General features: G+C 41.1%; 1 protein-coding gene across 9 annotated transcripts in view; it reads left to right on the top strand.

Moving 5' to 3' along the window:
• AAK1 (AP2 associated kinase 1) overlaps positions 1–20,758 on the top strand; it is a 250,995-nt gene that overhangs the window by 112,176 nt on the left and 118,061 nt on the right. For all 9 annotated transcript variants that reach the window (XM_027865309.1, XM_027865308.1, XM_027865305.1 and 6 more), the window contains exons 4-5: positions 2,078–2,186; positions 7,901–8,043. In XM_027865309.1, the coding sequence (XP_027721110.1) occupies positions 2,078–2,186; positions 7,901–8,043 (252 nt within the window). The remainder of the gene's footprint in view (positions 1–2,077; positions 2,187–7,900; positions 8,044–20,758) is intronic.

The following is a 20,758-nucleotide window of genomic DNA, read 5'->3' as shown; positions in this document are numbered from 1 at the left end:
TTTAGAAAGGACATTGAGAAACTGGGGTGTTTCCAGAGGCAGACATTTAGAATGAGAAGAGCCTTGAGTTATGACATATAAGTTGAAGGAATTGAACAGATTTAGCCTGGAGAAAAGAAGATTTGGGGGAATGCATGATAGATGTCTTCAGATATTTGAAGGGCTGTCATGGGATCATGGGAGAAGGGATCAGACTTGTTTTGTTTGGCACAAGGGAGCAGAAGCAGGAGCCATGAGTGGAAGTTACAAAGAAGCAAATTTAGGCTTGATATCCAGAAAAACCTAGTTAACAATTAGCGCTGTTGAAAAGTAGAATGACTGTTCTTGAGCAGTAATGGGTTCCTCCAACGTAGAAGTCGTCAAGCAAAAGCTGGTCGACTGCTTTTTGTGCATGTTACAGTGGAGATTCCTTTTGTGTATGGAGGGGACTAGGTGGGCAACTCTCAGAATCTGTGATTCTGAGTCAGAGGAGAAGATGACCGTTGACTGAGTTTGTGAAGAGAGGGCTAGAAGAAGACAGACTTCATGAGAGTGGGCAGTTTGGGGTAGCTCTGAGAGCATGAAGTTCCTCAAGCTAAGGGGAATTTTGTTTCAATTCATGAGCATTTATTAAGCATCTGCTATTAAGGCAAAGGGCAGCTTGACATAGCGATAGAGGTTATCTCAATGTCAAGTCTTGCATTTGGCAATTGTCTATTGAACAAATGCCTGTTAACAACAACAACAACAAACAACACCAAGTGGAGATATATCTGCAATGTCATTTTGTCTCTCCATAAACAACAAGTTTATGACATGTAAGGATAAGTTGAAGGAACTAGGCAGATTTAGCCTGGAGAAAAGAAAATTTGGGGGAATAAGTGATAGCTATCTTCAGATATTTGAACAGCTATGATGGGGAGAAGAGATCAGACGTGTTCTGTTTGCCTCCAGGGAGCAGAAGATGCTCAAGAATTGAAACGAAATTCCTATTAGCTTGAGAAACCTGATGCTCTTGGAGCTTCCCAAAGCTGCTGCCTCTTTGATGAAGCCTTTCTTCTACCCCTCCCACACTCATTTCTACCTCACACACTCATTTTGCAGTCACCTTCTCCTTCTGACTCAGAAGCACAAATTCTGAGAGTTGGCCATCTAGTCTACCCATATATAAAAGGAATCTCCACTGTAACATACACAAAAAGCAGTCAACCAGCTTTTGCTTGAAGATTGAAGACTTCTAAGTTGGAGAAACCCGTCACTGCTCAGGGCAGGTCATTCCGCTTTTGGATAGAGTAGATATATATTCCCCCGAATCTTCTTTTCTCCACTCTAAATCTGTCCAATTCCTTCAACTTCTCCTTATATGTTATAAACTTGTTTATGGGGTGACAAATTGGCATTGCAGATAGAGACCCCAGGTATAGGTTCTACCTTTGATACATACTGACTGTTTGACCCTGGGAAAGTTACTTAACACTAGGATTTAGAACAGCTGCCCATCTGCTTTGTTAGTAGGCATTTCCCCACTGGCAGGTCCCTATACTAAGGAAATCTCAGGTCTAACTCCTCACCACTTCCCCCTAGCCCCCAAAATATAAGGCAGTATACTAGAGATATAGACAAAATGAATGAAAAAAAAGCCCTTGCTCTTAAGGAATTAACATTGTATTAAGAATGATACAGGTAAATAAATATAATTTGAGGACATGGAGAGCACTGAACTAAGCACGCTTCAGTCCCTCAGTTGACCGTTGAAGAGAGGCAAAGATTCTAGAAGGAACGTTTTCCAGGCATGGCAGGTGGGGATGGGGTAATCTGTGCAAAGATTGCCATAGTGGGAGATGGAATTCCCTCTATGGAAGCGGAAGCTAGTTTTGCTGGAACAGAGAGTTACATGAGGGAGAGTCTAATGTGAAATAAGTCTGGAATGGTTCTTAGACTTGGCTTGTGAAAGGCATTAAATGTCACCTTCTATCCTAAAGACAATGGGAAGCTACTGGAGGTTTTTAATGGGAATGAAATGGTCAGACCTGGGCTTTAAGAAGACTTTTTGATCTTAGAGAGAAAAGTGCCTAATATGTATTTGTCATGTTTACAGAGGGACCTGTCGGGACACAAGAACATTGTTGGCTACATTGATTCTAGTATCAACAATGTGAGTAGTGGCGACGTGTGGGAAGTTCTAATTCTCATGGATTTTTGCCGAGGTAAGTGTGCATACCAGGTGTACCACGGTAATTTCCGTGGCATTTTGTTGGCCAAAGGCTTGCTGATGTCTTTGCTAATCATGCTGTTATCCCTGGGTTAAAGGTCAAAGAGGGGATCTAGAAGGTCAGGAGATGACTTTCAGTTCTCAATTATACATGGTTTTGACAAACAACAGTGGCAAAGACATCACTAAAAAAAATCATTTCTCACATGTATGTGTCTGAGCTGGAGGCCGTGTTGCATAGTAGAAAAAATACCAGACTTTGAATTAGTAAAGACTGGTTCATATCCTGCCTGTGATACTTCCTAGATGTATAATCATAGGCAAGCCACCTAAACTCTATGAGCCTCAGTTTTCTCATCTGTAAAATGGTATAAATATTACCTCTAGTCTATGCTTCACAGGGATTTGTTGTGAGAATTTAGTGAGGTAATGCATTTAAAGTGCTTTGCACATTTTCAAGTGCTATATAGACATCAGTTTTGATGATGATGACAATGACTTGCTTTCTATCTACCATGTATATTAATTAGCAGAAAAGTCACTTTACATGTTTGTCAAAGGATCATAGATTTGGAGCTTAGAAAGGACTTTATAGTTTATCTAAATCAACCCCCTCAATTTATAGATAAGGAAATTGAGGTCTAGAGAGGTTAGGTGACTTGGCCAAATTTACACAGGTAGCAAGTAAAACTAGAATTCGAGCTCAGATCTTGTGACTTCCAAGTTCGACACTCTTTCTACTATTCCCTCATGAGAAAATCAAATATTGATTTAGTATTTTATATTTGATTCCATTCTGTAATTTATTCTATTCTGCAATTGCCTAAGCCATGTTTCTCTTTCTGAGTTAAGTTCAGAAGTTCATGAGTCCAGAAGCTCAATTTTCCTTTCTGAGTTAAGTTTAAAAGTTAAGCTTCCCCATAAATCACGTTAATCGAGAGAAAACTTATCTTTGTACCACAAGCTGCCCTTGTACAATTAAGAGAAATCTTTTATTCTTAGAGGTGCAGGTGGATGCCAGGGAGTCTGGTCTGTTATCTCTACAACACTGACTGTCTTTCAAGAAAGTCTGGTCTCTTATCTCTATGATACTAACTAGCCATACAGGTGGACACCACCAATGAGCTTTCTTTCCGAAGAAACAAGATGGAAGGAGAGGTTGTTGCTAGCTGTGTACTCTACACTTCTATCTAGTCATATTTTTCTTCATCATCTATGACACTTCAGACTTTGTAACCAATCATATTGTTTTCCATCTATGATGCATCCTGTTCTTTGTTCTCTTATACTTCCCAAAACTTTATGAAAGCCAGTAAGCCCTACCTCCTGGTCTTCTGGCTGAGGAGCTGAAAAAAACCATTTTATTGCTAACTGCTAGCCTTAGCAAGAAATTGAATGTGTTCAGAACTTTGTGCCTTGGTTTACCTTAGTTTCAATGGTGATACTAAGTCTTCTTTACTAAGCCCTAATTGCCTTACAGTCTGCATTAGGGGAGGGAGTTCTTAATCTGAAAGTTCCTTACACTGAGAAATCATGGATTCTTTGCATGTTTGTAAGTCTGATCTGGGAAATTAGGATACTTCAGACTGAATGATAAAGCCATGAGGAGAAGAAGTAACTTAAGAATTAGGAAAAATGGCCAGGTGATTCATCTTTCTTCCCTATCCTTTAATTTTTTTTTTTTTGGCTTCACTTTGGTAATCTCTATTGGTGATGGAGATACCAGCAGATACTAATGATGTGCCAACCAGGCGAAGGAAGGGTCAGAGAGGAGGTTACAGGAAATAACAAGTAGCTTCTATCTTTTAGTACTTTAGTTTACAAAATACTTTCTTCACAATAGCCTTCTGAGCTGGATAGCCCAAGTATTTTTATCCCCATTTTGCAGAAGAGATAATTGAGGCTCAGAGGGGTTAATTGACTTGCTTAGAGTCATGTTGCCAGCAAGTGACAGAATCCGAACTTAAATTCAGGCCTTCTGACACCCAGTCTTGTGTTCCCTACACCGATCCCCAGCTGCCACTCAGAATTATTCCGGTTCAGAAAGAAGACCTAAAATTCCTGTCCTTTTGAGCTCCTGCTGAGCCATAGGCTATAATTTCCAGTAATTCCCTGTCCTGGCCCCGATTTTTATCAGTGACTTAGACGAAGATATAAATGGCCAGCTTATCAGGTTTGCAGATGACATAAAGCGGGGCGAGTGTGCCAACTCTTTGGATGGCAGAACCAAGAGCCATAAATATCTTGACAGACTGGAACAAGGGGTTGAATCAAGCCAAATGAAAACGAATAGATCTAAATGTAAAATCTTTCATTTGGGTTCCAGAAATCAACTGAATGAGTGCAGGTTGGAGCAAGATATGGTTTCAAGGCATTTCATATGAAAAAGAGTGTGGGGAGTTTAGGGCACTGGAAGCTCAGTGTGAATTTTCAGAGGAAGGTAGATACTCCAAGAGCTGGAGTGATCTTGGATTCTATTAATAAAAGGAGAATATCCAGGAGAAAGAAGGGGAGGGCCTCTTGGTGCAGGTCAGACCACATTCAGTTTGATTCAATAAACAAAAAAAAAAAATGTCTCAGCTATGTGCAAGGCTCTTCTAGGGTGTAGGAGAGGAGATTACATGCACATAGATTAATAAATATAAGGTAATTTCAGGAGGGACAGAGGACTATTCAATCAGTCAGTTAATAAACATTTATTAAACAGCTATACGGTGCTAAGTGCTAACATTCCCTTGTCCTCAAGGAGCTTACAGTCTAACGGGGGAAGACAACAGCCCACAAAAGATGGAAAACCAGGGTAGGAGGGGCATGATGGAGAAGCCCATAAGGGTGTAGTTGGTGAGAAATGGAATAAGACTATACTGAGCCCCCTCATTCCATGGAGGCACTGGTGCTGATGGCCTTGCCCTCTAGTCAGAGGGTCCAATCAGAGGATGGAGGGTGCTTATTGGTGAGACATGAGTACCAAGGCAGATTTAATCTCACAGGATAATGAGATGTTCCACTGGGGAAGAAAGTCCATGGTAGAGAAGTCTGAAAGCAGCATCACTGATCGGAAATGGCGAAACGACTAGAGGGACCAAAGAGTCATGTAGTAGGTGGCACCTGAGCCTTGAAAGAAGCCAGGAATTCTGAAAGGTGAAGAAGAAATTTGGAGGGATCGCCTTAGCTCTTTCTATGACATTTTAAAAGGATGACTGATATGGGCAACAAAGATTATGAGGGAATTGGACATTTTATCATTTAGGCAGAGTGAGGGAGAAAGTATGTGTGTACCTTTTAGGTTTGAAAATTTCTCTCCCTTGTGTTTAAAAGCTTGGTGGTGGGATGGCTAGAGCTCTGAACCTGGAGTTTAGAAGACTTGGCTCAAATCTGGTCTCAGATACTTACTGACTGTGTGACCCTGGGCCAGTCACTTAATTTCCCTCTTCTGCCTCGGTTTCCTCATCTGTAAAATGGGGATGATAATAACACCTACCTCCTGGGATGGTTGTGAAGATAAAATAAGTTAATATTTACTAATCTCAAAGTGCTATCTAAATTGAAGCTATTATCATTTTTATTTAAAAACTGCCTTTAAGTATTTGTAGGGCTATCACGTGGAAGAAGGATTCCACTTGACTCAGGGGTAGAAGAAGTAGCAATGGATGGAAATTAGGGGGAGCCATATTTCATTTCGGTAAGAGTTAGAAATATCTAGAAATTGAAAGCTAACAACTGTACTGTTATTCTAAAATCCAAGGCTATGTAACCGCTTCCTTATGATGTTGTGGAAGAGGCGTAAATGAAATCCATAGATAATCCTCCAACCTCATTTTAACCATTGGGATATGTTGGGAACGGGAGAAAGAGCATTGAGTTGGAAATCACAGAACCTAGATTTGAATTGTGGTTTTGCCTTGAGATATTTTGGGATCTTGATTTCTGTCAAGCAGACAGCTAGTACTCCTTTTTAGCTTTTCTATCATTCAAAATGTTGGTATGTCTGCACCCAAATCATTGATAAAAATGGCGAGCAGGATGACTCACCAGTTTTGTGACCTTGGACAATTTACCCTTCTCCAGGCCTCAGTTTCTTCTGTAAAATGAAGCAGTCGGTCTCACAGGCCCTTTCTAGCTGAAATCTCTGATCCTATGATCCCCTATCATCATACCATTTTTTTTAAAACTGTAGCTCAATTTGATGAATTTCATCACTTTTTCCCTTAATTCATTTTTGGTGGAGGAGCCAATAAGCCCTGAATTGTCCAAAAGATAGTCAGTGGGAGTAACTGGAGCTCTGGATAATCCCCAAATGATTATCTAGTATCACGGAGACAGATTTTAGCTTAATATTAGGAAGAACTTTGGTACAAGGGGAGTTGTCTAAAAATGGAGACTGCCCTAGTTATCATGGAGTTGTAGCCTGGGAGTGGAAGAGACCTCAGAGGCCTTTCTGGTCCAGCCCCCTTGTTTGATGGGCGCATCTCTGTCACTGGAAGGGGTTGAGCACCTGTCAGGAATGTTGGAGAGGGGACTTCTGCAGAGGAGAGAAGATTGGACTGGGTGAGGTCTGAAGCTGTTTCCAGGATCTGTATATATAACACATGGGTGATGTTGCCAACTATGGGATTAAACAGAGAGAGTTGATCCTGTCGACAAAAACGAGAGTGCCCTTCCCTCAGCAGCCCAATAGGAGGAATCATTGAAGGGAGACTCCATTTAGCATCCTCGTTGTTTGGAGGTTTTGATTCCCTGGCTCCTCTGTTGTAAGCAGCCAGCTGCAGAGTCTCCCCATGATGCTGCTGCCTTGCATTGCAATGACTGTATGTACCACCTACACTTTGCAATGACAGATGCTTGAGAAATGAATCCATAATCATAGCCAATTCTCAATTATCTCCACCCATGATGAGCAAAGACAATGGATATAAACAAAACCCACAGATCCTTCTCAAACCTCATTTTAACTATTGACTCCAACCACTTCCATCAGACATTCCCCACCCCCCACCCCCGAGCTGTGTCTGAATTTGGCCATTGTCACCATCTCCTCCTATCCTGTTCCTTTTTGGGGAAGAGGATAATGAGCCTTGAAATGTTCAGAAGGCAACCAGTGGGAATAACTAGGGGGTCTGGATAATCTAAAAGTGAGAGATGGTTCCTGGGAAATCAAGAGTTCCAGCTGTGCCTCTAATGGCATTTCATTTCCGCAGGGCAAACAGCTGGCAGTAAAGCCAAGGAGAACACGTGTTATTCCTCATGACATGCAGCATCATAGCTTCATAGATTTAGAGCTGGAAGGTGCCTCTGAGACCATCTAATTGAACTCCCTAGTTTTATAGAGGAAGAAATTAAGGCCTAGGGATATTAACTGGCTTGCAAAGAATAAGCAGCCAAGCTGGGATTAGAACCCAGGTCCTTCAAGCACATTCTTTTACTCCAAATCTATGATTTTTTAGGTTGTCAGTGTCTGTCTAAATGGATGGAGTCTTTTTTTTTGGGGGGGTGTTCATTGCAGAAGGCAGTGCAGTGGAATAAGCATTGAACTAGGTGTCATAGGGTGACTTTTCAAAGAACCAGATGCCAATTATGTCCACTCTCTGGACCTCAAGTTCCTTCTCAATGACATGACGTGGTTGGATTAGATGATCTTTCTGTAAGGTCTCTTTCCCCTTGAATTTTGTGACTCTAATTGTTGTCATCCTCCCCTCTTTTCTCTGCTAGGAGGTCAAGTGGTGAACTTGATGAACCAGCGTTTACAGACGGGCTTCACGGAGAATGAAGTGCTACAGATATTCTGTGACACCTGTGAGGCTGTTGCCCGCCTACATCAGTGCAAAACACCCATCATCCACCGGGATCTGAAGGTAATAGGCCAGTCGGTCTACCAGCAGAGATTCACTAAGCTCTTATCCCATATCCTCCACTGCATTAGACAATTGGGGAGGAAGGACAGACGTGTGTGATGTGATGCCTCCATGTAAGTTGCTTCTTTTGTAGTCCAGAAGAGAAAACACACACACACACACACACACACGCACACACACACAGAGTCTTGGATTTGGGGCTGTAGGTCAAGGATTTAAATCCCAGTTCTACTTCTTATCTGTGGGTCCATGAGCAAGTATTTTCCTCAAGTTTTGTGATTCTTCCTTTCTAAAGATGGAGTCATCCTTCATGGCTTAGGAGTTCTGCTTCCCCAAGGCCAGTCACGTGGAGCACTGGATTTATAGTGAGAGGATATGGTTTCAAATCATGACTACACTCTGAGCACGTTGTATGACCTAGGTCAAATCACTTTATCTCTGTGGCCCTTGTTTCCTCCTCTGTACAAGTAGAGGGTGAATGAGGTGGTCTCTATGATTCCTTCTTGCTGTAAAACTGTAAAGTGAGGACGGTAATCACACTGGTCTCCCAGCGTTATTGTGAGGATCAGATAAGAAAACCTCTAAACCTTAATTATTATGCAAGTGGTAGTTATTATTATTCCCTGAAGTTAACGTGAAATAGCTAGAATAGCATAAAGCAGCATATAATCCAATGCTAAATATGTAATAATAAAAAAAAAGAGGTTTACATAATGCTTTAAGGTTTTTACAAAGCATTTTCATCATCGAAAGTCCAGCAAATAGATGAGAAAACTGATGCACAGGGGGGTCATCTAACTTGCCTGAGGCCACCCAAGAAATGTGTTGAGTGAAGCTGTTAAGCCAGTTTGTCTGACTCCAGATGCCATGATCTTTCTCCTGAGTTACATTGCTTTTCACTTATAGAGAAGGAAAGGCTCAGCACAGGACAGTAACATCAGAGATTTAAAGCTTACAGGGACCTCCAAGGTCATCTTGTCTAACTCCTTCATGTCATAGATGAGGGAAGTGAGACAGGGAAGAGATGGGTGACTTGCTGAAGCTTATGTGGCTGCAGAATTCAAACTCATTCCTTTTAGCTTCAGATTCAATATTGTTTCCACCATACTGTGCTGCCATGGGTGTAAAGGGACAGGCAAGGCTTTATGCTGAAGGTGAAACCTTAGCTGTCCTTCAAGAAAAAATTGAATTTGCAGCTAGGCTGTGCAGTGGATAGAGCACTGGGCCTCTAGTCAGGAAGGTTCATCTTCCTGAGTTCAAATCTGGTCTCACACACTTACTGGCTGTGTGACTCTGGGTAAGTCATTTAACCCTGTTTGCCTCAGTTTCCTCATCTTTAAAATGAGCTGGAGGAGGAGATGGCAAACCACTCCAGTATCTTTGCCAAGAAAACCCCAAACGGGGTCATGAAGAGTCAGACATGACTGAAATGACTCAGCCACAAACAAAAATATAACACTTCAAGGTTTATAAAGCACTTTACATATGTTAACTCAAAAAACCCTGAAATGACTGAATAACAACCAGAATTTGGCTAGATTTAGTAAGCAGGATATTTCAATATTTCAGGCACAGAAAACTGCAAGGAAAAGGGTAAAGGTAGTATTGAATATTGGGGTGAGGGTAGGTATAGCATATGTTGTCCTGACTGGGGCAGAGATTTTGTCATTGAGGGAATAGTGGGAGAGAAGCTTACACAGGTAAGGAAGGGCCAAGATGTAAAGAGCTCTCACTGCCAGGAAAAGAAGTTGTAGAGGATCTTGAATGTTAAGCAGAGGAGTCTGGACTTTAGTCTGAGGATGGTAGGGCACCATCAAAAGAGTTCTGAGCAAGCACCATCGGTGGTATAGAAAGACTGTTAGACCCTGGGTGGAAGCCCTGGGTTGGAATCCAGCTTCTAACACTTAATAGGACTGAGACAACGGGCATGTCACTTAAACATTCCAAGCCTCAGCCGCCCCCTGCAAAATGTGGACAATAGTATTTGTGCCTCTGTCCTCACAGCATCGGTAGTGAGGCTGAAGTTTTGTCTGGAGGCATGTGAGTTATCTTTCTGTAGATTTTCTGAGGTAACGGAGGCTGAAGTTTAGCCTTGTTTCACCTTTATATTTCCAGTGCCAAGCTCAGTGCCTTGCATATAGAAACACTTAATAAATATTTGTTCGTTTGGGTTGGATTGGGGAATGACATTTTGGAAACAAATAAGGCGCAGGCCTTAAAATCCAGAACACCAAATATAGGCAGTGTTCAGTGGTAGCCTCGCTGAATGAATTGACTCAGCTGCTTCATCTGGAGGGCTGGTGATACTCAGTTCATATTAGTATCTCCCCATGACCCTTCTTCCCCACCCCACCCCCACCTAGGAGAGGAGCTTTTCTTTGGCCTTAGATGAGCAAAGCTACCTTCCCAGGGGGCTGTCTGTCTGCAGCACAGGCTTGCTTAATCTGCAGAGAGGGCTTTGAATCCTCATTATTCTCTGCCTACAGGTTGCAGGGGAGGTAGATGTGGGACAGGATAAATAGAGAAGAAATGTGCCTCATTTTTCCTTTCCCTAAATTTTAATTTGAGAATAAATGCTTTTCATCAATAGGACATTACTATAAGCCACCTAGGAAGTCACCTATATTGCAAATTTAGAATCATCATTGTCGTTGCAAAAGTTCATATTTCCTTAGCACTTTTAAAGCTTTGCAGAGTGATTTCTTCACCATATATCTTTGTGAAATAGCAAGTTGGCAGTATTATTATCCCCGTTTTACAGATGAGAAAGCTGAGGCTCAGGAACCTGAATTCATTCAGCTGGGACTCACACTCCCCAGCTTCTGACCCATGGCCCCTGTTGTTCCCACTAGGCCATACTGCTCTTCCAGTTGAAATGCACCTTACAAGATCTTTTGATTTAGTACTTCCCCTCAGACCTTGCTTTTTACAGATGAGGGAAGTGGGACCCATAGGGGTGAAGTAATTGGCCTGAGGTTACACAGCTACTCCTGGCCAAAGCTAGCGCTAAAGCTCAGGGCTACTGATTTCCTAGTCCAATGATCAATTTCCTTCCTTGCTATTCCAATAGTTTTTATAAAATCTCATTTATTCCACATTGTTGGTAAGTGAACTATTGCAGTTTTGAATTTTCCACATAATTATAACTTATACCTTTAAATAACAAAAATTTTGTATTAAGAGCTTACTCTTAAGATTGTTTTATGGATGAATTAAAGGACCTATAAATGTTTATTATTGTGCTGAACTGTAAATTGGTGATACCCTAGGGGATGAATTAGAGGACCTATAAATGTTTATTATTGTGCTGAACTGTAATCTGGTGATACCCTAGGGGATATTGAAATATGTTGGACAATTTATCACTAAATAGCCCAATACTTATGGGCTTTATTAGCTTTCATGTCTATTTTCTGTTTTTTCAATCTGTCAGCTTTCACTTCTTACTGTTCTCAATGTGGCTGGCTCAGGCCTCTTCCTTTCCATATTCTCATTTCATAGAATAACGAATTGAATTTTAGAGTTGGAAAGGAAGGACTTCCAAAGCAATATAGGCCAGTTGATACTCAGATGATGAACCCTCTCTACCACATCACCTTCAAGTGGTCATTCCACTTCAACCTCAGGACCTTAGTAGTTGGGAAATTTCTTCTTCCCTCTACTCTATCCGTCTTAGACTTGGACTTCTTGGACTGCTCCAATTTTTAAGAAGTTTTCCCTAACTTCACCTGAAATCTGAGCAAAACAAGCCTAATCGCTCTTGTACATGAAAGCCCTTTAAACACTTGGACAGTTATCAACTCTCTCCTTGGTCTTATCTCGCTCAGGGTTCTCAACAAATCAGGATATGGCCTGATTTTCCAGCCTCCTCATCATTCTGGTTGCTCTCCTCTGGATGTGCCCCAAGTTTTCAATGCTTCTTCTAAAAGGTGATGCTCATAACTGGATGCAGTGTTCCATATGTGGTCTGCCCAGGGCAGAGTACGGTAGGACTACTAGAGTCTAAGAGTCCACTGGATTTTTTGATTGTCACATCACAATGCTGACTTCGGCTTTCAATTTCCAGCCCTTTTTCACATGAGATGTTGGCTAGTCATATCTTTTTTCATCCTATACTTGTACAGCTGATTTTTTTTTTTAACCCAAATGCCATTTGAATTTGCATTTGCCCCTATTACATTTTACCTTGTTAGTAGCTGCCTGCTGTTCCAGACTGTTAAAATCTTTTTTGGATACTGATTTTGGCATCTAATATAATATTCCTTTCAGTTTTGAGTCATCTTCAGATTTGATAAGCAGATTGGCCATACCCCTCATCTGGATCATTGATAAATATATTACACAATGGACTGACCCCTATGACATTTCACTAAGGACATTATTTCCAGTTATCACTGATCCGTTAATTACCACTCTTTGGGTTTGGTCACTTAGCTAGTTCCAAATCTGCTTAACTGCACTTTCATTGGGACTACAACTCTTCTTCTTATTCACAAGAATAAGTACTATGAGAAATGTTGTCAGATGCCATCCTGAAGTCTGGTTCTGTGCTATCTGTAGCATTTTGAGAATCCTGATGATCCCTGATCCTAATAATCTAATAACTCTGCTGATTCAGAAAAATGAGTTATTTTGATATCAATTAATTAATCAAAAAGCATTTCTCAAGCCCCTACAGGGCAGCTAGGTGGTACAGTGGATAGAGTGCTGGGCCTGAAGTCAGGAAGATTCATGAGTTAAAATTTGGCCTCAGACACTTACTAGCTGTGAGATACTGGGCAAATCACTTTACCCTTTTTGCTTCAGTTTCCTAATCTGTAAAATTAGCTGTAGAAGGAAATGGCAAACCACTCTAATATCTTCACCAAGAAAATCCCAAATGGGGTCATAAAGAGTTGTGAAAAATGACTGAACAGCTGAAAGCACCTACTGCCTGTTAGGCATTGTGCTAATCTCTCGGGATACAAAGAAAGGCAACAGCTGTTCCTACCCTCTAGGAGCTGACAATCTGATGGGTGAGAGAGCCTGTATATAAATATGTACATATACGGTATGTAGGGTGGAGTGAAGTTAATCTGAGAGGGGAAGGATTCAACAGCTGGAAGGACCCAGAAAGGCCTGCTGAAGGTGGCATTTGAGCTTAATTTTGGAGGAAGCCACAGGGTTCTAAGAAGTAGAGGCGAAGAAGAACATTCCAGGCATGAGGACCAGCCAGTTCAAAGTCAAAGAGTAGGGAGATGCATCAAAATGGAGTGCCATTCATGAGGAATGGCAAGTAGACCCATGTGACTGGATCATGGAATGCATGGAAGGGAGTCGTATTAGGGAAGGGATATATCATGAAAAGCTTTAAATGCCAAAGGACTTTATGTATGATCCTGCAGATATTAAGGGGGGACAGAGTATTTTGAGTAGAGGGGTGACATGATCAGATCTGTTTATTCAAGAGCATCAGTTTAGTGGCCCACTATGTAGTTGATGGATTCGAATAGATAGAGACCTGAAGCAGAGTGATCAATTAGAAGACTATTGGAGTCATCCAGGCAAGAAATGATAAAGGCCTGAACTAGGGTGATGGCAAGATTTTTGATTCCTAAACCCATGCTTACTCTTGGAGATCACACCTTTTTCTCTCTGCTTAAAAATCATCTCTTCCAGTCCTAAAGTCAGGAGGACTTGAGTTCAAATCTGGACTCAGACCAAACACATGCTAGCTGTGTGACCTTGGGCAAGTCACTTAACCCCAATTGCCTTAAAAAAAAATCATCTCTTCACTAATTCATTTTGGAATTTTTAATGAAATAGATGCCAAATTCGCTGGCCTATAATTTGAATGATCTTCCCTTTTCTGAAAATTAGAATGTTGTTTGCCCAGTAATTTCCATTACTGTGGTGCTTTCTCCTTTCACTGCCATTCCTAACACATCACTGTTTCAATGATTAAAATCCTTAAACATGTATTAAGCTTGTACCAAATACAAAGAGTCTGGACTAAAGTCCAGAAACAAAGAGAGATACCACCCAGGCAGAGACTCTGCTCTCAGTCAGCTTAGAGTTTAATGTGAGGAAAGACATGAGCAGGTTCTGTATAGATTTGACACAAGGCAAAGGGACAGAAGATCTTCTGCTTTATCCACTTCAGAAATATGGAGCAATGAGGCTCATACAAGCAGCCTCAGATGTGACTCTGTAGGGAAAGCAGAATATTAGCTCTTTGTAAGTGGTCAGTAGCTCAGAGTTTCCATTTTTCCAGTGTTCAGTGTTATAACTGACCTAACCTGCCAATCTCATTCCCTCATCTCTCTCTCATTCTGTCTTTAGCATGTTAGGTAACACCATGTTATTTTTCCACAGTAGAAGTAAAGATTTCCTTTTTCTACAGAAGTAAAGGTTTCCTTCAGGCCGTGTGATTGTAGAGTGGAACTTGTTTCTAGTGATGCTGAGATGGGAGGGATCTTGGGGGTGGAAGATACACTTTGACTCAGTGGGGAAATTGTCAGAGCGTAGTTGCCTTTCTGTGTCCACTGGGGTAGGAAGACTCAGTTTGAAGTCCTGCTATTCTAGATTCCTGCCTTCGGCCTGTTGTCATTCTTTAGTGTTATTCATGATGTTGCCTGATGTATTCACAGCTTATGTGACTAGGTAGCAAAGTATAGTGAAAAGAGCCCTGGACTTGGAGTCAGTAGACCTTGTTTTGAATCTCTTCTTTGCTGCTCTGTAACCTGTGTGGCTTGGGGCAAATTGCTTAGCATCTCTGAGCCTCAGTTTCTCCATTTGTATAACAAAGAGATTGGATGAGATGATAAATAAAGTCCCTTCTGGGTTGAAATTATATCACTTCTCTGTGCCTCCTTTTCCTTCTGTAAAATAAATATATATTGATGGGGCTAGTTTGAAGAAAGCCCCTATGTACCTTAATGTGCAGTAGAAATGTGAATTGGCTTTTCTTAGGTGATAAGGCAGAGACTGGCATTTTAGAGAAAAACAGGATGCTGCCCTCTGATTATTAATATCTTGCCAGCTAAAGAAAATATTTGTTCATCTGTGTTCTTCCACCTCATGGCTGTCTTCTCAAAGAATGTTGGACAATTCTGTTCAAATGATTTCTCTCATTTCACCTTGGCAAGGCACTACCATGGAGGAGGGATGGGGCTCTTGACCCCAGCAGTGAGCAGATCTGGCCACTAGGTCTGCCTCTGTCATTAACTTCAAGTTGTGCTGTGGATACATACTGGCTGGGACCTTGGAAAAGTTACCTAAGTTCCCAACGCCCCAGGCTCTAAGACTAAAACATATAGTTGCCAGTCTGCATGAGTGGAGGGAGTTTCCACACCCGATAAAGTCCCAGGTGATGGGGAGAGGGAAGGTGATACTGCCTTCTTCCATTCCCACCACCCAGAGTTGTGAGTATCATGTAGGAGGAGCAGGCATGTGAAAGTGCTTTGAAAAGCCAAAAGCATTCTGCAAATACAAGAAATTTTAAGGTACTTCTACTCAGTGTTACAGGGATCTGGGACTACATGGGTGTGTGGTGTGTTTTCTTAATCTGTGTAGATCACACAACCATGACAGCTCACACTGGAAGTTTCTCAGGAGTTGCTGTGGCTAAAATCAATCCCTGGCAGTGACAGTGTGCTCATCCTAAATCTTTCCACACTCCATTATTCTGGTCTTTGTAGGATAGCATACAATCTATCCACTTGCTATTTCCTGGTCTTTCCAGCTTGGCAAGATCTGCCTGAGTTTGTGCTAAGCTGATATTGCCTTCAACAGCCCAAGAACTCCTTTCCATTATGAAATCTCCAAGAAGGATTCTATTCTGAGGTGCAGGATATGACAAACAGAACAAGGTTGAGTCCTCGAGGAGCAGGTGAGATGCTAACCACAGAATTACAGAAAATATAATGAGGATATTTTCCCAGGGACTTTTTTCTCCTTTATCTTCTCTCCAACCTTTCTTTTTTTCCTCTTCTGTAAGGAAATATATAGAAAGTGACCACAATCAGACAATGTTAGAATTAGAGAAGATGTGTTAGTCTCACTTGTTTACAGATAAGGAAACTAGGGTCTGGAGACTTTCCTGGGTCCCACAGGTTGCGCACACCAATTGTGGAGCTAACTCATTTCTCCTGATTCCCAGCCTGCTGCTTTTTCCTTGGTGAGTCTAAAGGGAGAGAGTAAGCCTGTGACTTTAGGCAGCTAGATGGACCTGAAGTTAGAAAGACCTGAGTTGAAATCTAGCCTCAGACACTTACCTGGCTGTGTGACTCTGAGCAAGTCACTTAACCTCTCTCTGCCTCAGTATTTCCTCATTTGTAAAATGGAAGTAATAATAGTAATAAATAGTAGTTTATATAGTAGTAATAGTAAATAGTTATATTACTATTAGTAATTGCTTTTATATATAGTAATTAATTATTAATTCAATAATTAATAGTAATAATAGTAAATAGGAATATTAGTAGTACAATAGTTAAAAATAGTAATAAATAGTAATAAAACCTGCCTCCTAGGATTGTTGAGAGGATAAAATGAGATAATTGTAAAGTGCTTTGTACACCTTAAAGCACCATATAAATGCAGGCTACTATTATTATGATTTAATTTTAATTGTTATTGTTTTGTGGGGGTTGACTACCTTCAGGTGAGAGGAGGTATTCTTTGACTGACAAACAATGAGAATTACATATCCATGGTTCTTTGTCATGTCTTCCATCTCAGAACATAATCCTTCTTGGATAATCCATCATGGAAGAGAGTTCCTGGGCTTTTGAAGGTAATGTCAGCTGAGGACCAACTCTAGTAGACCCTGCCAATCTAAAAAGGCCTTTCCCTAGAGAAGAGAAATTGATTTTGTATGTTGCAATAGGGTAAGGAAGTCCATTCTATCTACTTAAAAAAATAAGGGAGGAAGAGAGGGACTTCAAAACATGTATTTTATCTGACCTATTCAGCAGTGATCACTTTTTAGTACCTGAGCTGCTTAAATTCTCTTGGTTCAGCGTGTAGGGAAAGGTCAGTGAGGTAAGGCTTCTATAACTTCTAGCAAAAACCACAAACAGTGCTGGGGGAGGTAACCATGGTCACCTTCCCGAGATGACAGATTGGGAAAGTGGTAAAGTCAGCCACCACAAAATCCCAGCCCACTGAGGGTTTTAAGCAGTAACAACAACTATAACTTCTCAGGCAATCTTGCTATTACCCAAAGTAGCCAGACCTCCTTTTTGTCCAGCCAGATAGATCCTAGTCACTCTAGTCCGAAACCTCTGAGTTCTTCTTGAATCAAGAGATACTCCTCACTCCCTGCATCTAATCAGTCACCAAGTTCTATCAACACTGCCTTCATACTGTCCCCTGTGGTTAATATGTGTTAATACTTTATTGCTTCTAGGATCTTTTTGATGTGGAAATCCCATCTGCTGATAAAAATTGTGGCCTGTCTTTACCTTCTAGCCCTATGTGACTTGTCCGCATCTTTCCATAAAGCCACCATAACTAATCTGTCCAAAATAATAGCAACCTTCTTTTAGGCCTTTAACATAGTGGGGTGCCAGAACAAACTATCCATCTATTATCTCCTGGTCCTGTTATTTGACAAGCCCATATCCTTTTCCAGTCATACATTTTCTGATTGATTTTTTAATTCCACTTCTTTTGGGCAAGTTATCATTGGCAATATGCTTCAGCCTATTTATGCCCATCATGCATCTCTGTGTTGCCCTTTGAATCAACCATAATCTTGACTTTTTTGGGGGATAGTGTTCAATTCATGACTCATAGTTATGGAGGATTTCTGGAAGAATATTGATATCAAAAAGATGGGTTTTTGTTTGAAGGTACAGCTTGAGTTTGTTATATAATTTTGAGTTCTGTTTCATTTTCAAAATGCAGCATAGCCCTCTCTTTTCCTCTCATTTAGTTCCAAGCCCAGTTCATTGTCCGTGGACTCTTCTAGTCCTACATATAAGCAGTGATGGACTAATTCAATCAGTTACCTATTAAAAAATGGTAACAACCTTTATGAGCATCCTGATCCCAACCCTGCTTTACCTTTGTCAATGAGTTGTTATGAGTTGCTACAGCCTTTGAACTCATCACCTGGTAACCAACCCCCACCTTGGGTAATGAACCACTTCCAAGTTGGCTAGGCTGAACCTTCTGCTACAGACACAAAGTCCACCAGCTGACCCATACTGGAAATTTCTCCAGTTTGGTAGGACCTGCCAAAGCTTGCACCCCACTGGCAACACCTAACCCCAGTGTCACTTTAGTGCCATAATGAGGCATCAGTGGAGGACATTAATGAAGGCAGGTGCTCATTAACGTCCTGAAAAAGTGCAGATGATCTCTGGAAATAGAGTACATACTTGGCAAGACCATACCTGAAAACCCCAGAGCTGAATCTCTGAGGTCCATGAAACAAAGTTAATAAGGAAGGAGTTAGGATACACTTTATCCTGGAATTGCCTCGGACAAATGCTTTCAATGGCAAATATTTATTTAGGCAGCTGTTATGTGTTCAGCACAGTATTCAAGGCAGTATGTGATTAATTACCAAATGAATTCTATAGGAGTTCATAAAAGGAGAGGAAAAATCATTATCAGGGAAGCTTTCACAGAGAAGATGGGTCTAAAGAATGTTGGGGATTTGGACAGACACAAGAGGATGGTGAGGCAAGGCAAGAAAGTTTTATAACAATCATTAAGGCATTTATTAAACACTAACTCTGTATTGGGCATTTGTGCCAAGAACAAGCTTCAGATAGGATAAGTTAAGAAGTATTGAAGAAGGAACCCTGAGGAAACAAGTTGGCTGATCTTTGACCTCTTGGTTCTTTAGTTTTCCAGTGACCAAATTAATATTTCCAGGCCCTTTTTGGGACAGAAGCCCTGAAATATTGCCAGTCATTTATTGCTGCCATTTATTTTTATTGCACCCCTGGCAAGCATTAAGATTTTGGACTCAAAAAAAAAAAAAGATTTTGGACTCACAGGACTGAAAGAAGGCATTCTGTTCTACTTCTCAACTCTGTTGCCCTAAAGATAGTTCTCTACTCTGTTTTCATCAACATCTAAAACATGTCAAAGTGTTGATGTAACCATGTTGTGACTTCTCTGGATCCAAGAGGTGGACCAAACTTAAATAACAATTAGGCTACTTCAGGTTGTCTCCTTCGATTGAGTGGACAGCTTGCTGTGAAAGGGACTCTGCCCTTGGCCTTGTCCTGTTTCACATTGTTCTCACTGACTTGGATGGAAATGTCGATGGCAGCCATATTACATTTGAGGATTACGTGAAAAAGACAGGAGGGTGTTAATGGACCGTGAGCTTATTGTGAGTCAGTCATGTGATATGGCAACTAGAAAAGCTAATGAGATCTTAGGCTTCAGGAAGAGAAACAGAGAGTCCAGGACTAGAGAGGCTGTGAGTTCTGCTTTTACCGTGTGTAGAGTATCGTATTTATCTGGATACCACATTTTCGGAAGGATATGGGTAATCCAGGCAGGGCAACCAGAATATTACATGGCTTTGAGAAGATGCCATATGAGTATTGGTTGAAAGGAATGAGAATATTTAGCTTAGAGAATAAGAGACTTAAAGAGAATCATCATTATTGTCTTCAAGTCAAGGGTGGCCACATGGAAAAGGGATTAGACTTTTTCTGTTTGTCCACAAAAGGAAAAACTAGTAGCAATGGGTAGGAGTTTCTGAGAGACACCCAAATTTAGGCTTTATTTAACCATTAAAACTATCCAAAAGTAGACTAAGTGGCCTAGGTAGTGTGTTCTCTCTCCCTGGAGGTCCTCAAGCAGAGGCCAAAGGATCATTCGTTTGATATGTCAAAGAGGGGATTCCTCTCTGACATAGGTTGGACGAGGTGAGCTCCAAGTTCCCTTCCAACACTGGGCTTCTGTGACTGATTCTCTGTGAAGCTGGGAGGGATGGATAGCCAACCTAATAGATTAGAGTCTCAGAATCCAAAAAGTTCTCAGCAGGATTATGAAATCATAGGCAGAATGAAAGTCCTACCTTTCAGCTCCAAAAAAGTCATTAAACAAATTCGGAATGGAAAAGTGGATGTTGTTATTTAAAACTAAACCAAAGCAATCTAAACCAGACCTCAGGGTTCAATGGGCTACAAGCGCAGCCCTGAGGTGTAGCGACCCGGAAAGCTCATGTGATCTAAGGCCACATTAATTAGAGGGATAGTGTCCAGAACAAGGGAGAGGTAGTAACCCTTGTATTTCACCCCATCAGGTGGGTTGTGTTCTATTTCCAACAGTCATGTTTTAAGGAGGAACAATGGTAATTTAGCAAGTTATGTCCACAGGAGAATGCCCAGGCTGGAGAGGGAGCTTAAAATCATGTCCTATGAGAAAACAGTTAAAAGAAGTGGATATTGTTTAACCTGGGGATGGGAATATTCAGAGGGATATTTAGAGGAGATATGTTAAACTCATAGCCAGCATGTGGCTGGCAAAACTGTCCACTGGGCCCAGTGATTAAAATGAAATTGGAGAAATTTTTAATAAAAATAAATTAAAAATATAGTACAATATAGATAATGTTAATTTGTGGTTTTCTAAGTCAATGTGTGGTCTGGTTTCTGTTTGCATTTGACCCCTCCATTCTAGAATATTTGAAACACTGTCATAAGGTAGAAGAATTAGACTTGTTCTGTTTGATCCCGGAGGATAGAAGTCCTTCAGCAGG

Source organism: Vombatus ursinus, unplaced genomic scaffold, assembly GCF_900497805.2.
Source record: "Vombatus ursinus unplaced genomic scaffold, bare-nosed wombat genome assembly UNPS02014778.1, whole genome shotgun sequence".
NCBI classification, from domain to species: domain Eukaryota; kingdom Metazoa; phylum Chordata; class Mammalia; order Diprotodontia; family Vombatidae; genus Vombatus; species Vombatus ursinus.
The sequence above is the reverse complement of the archived record's forward strand: the minus strand, read 5'-3'. Positions and strand labels throughout refer to the sequence as shown.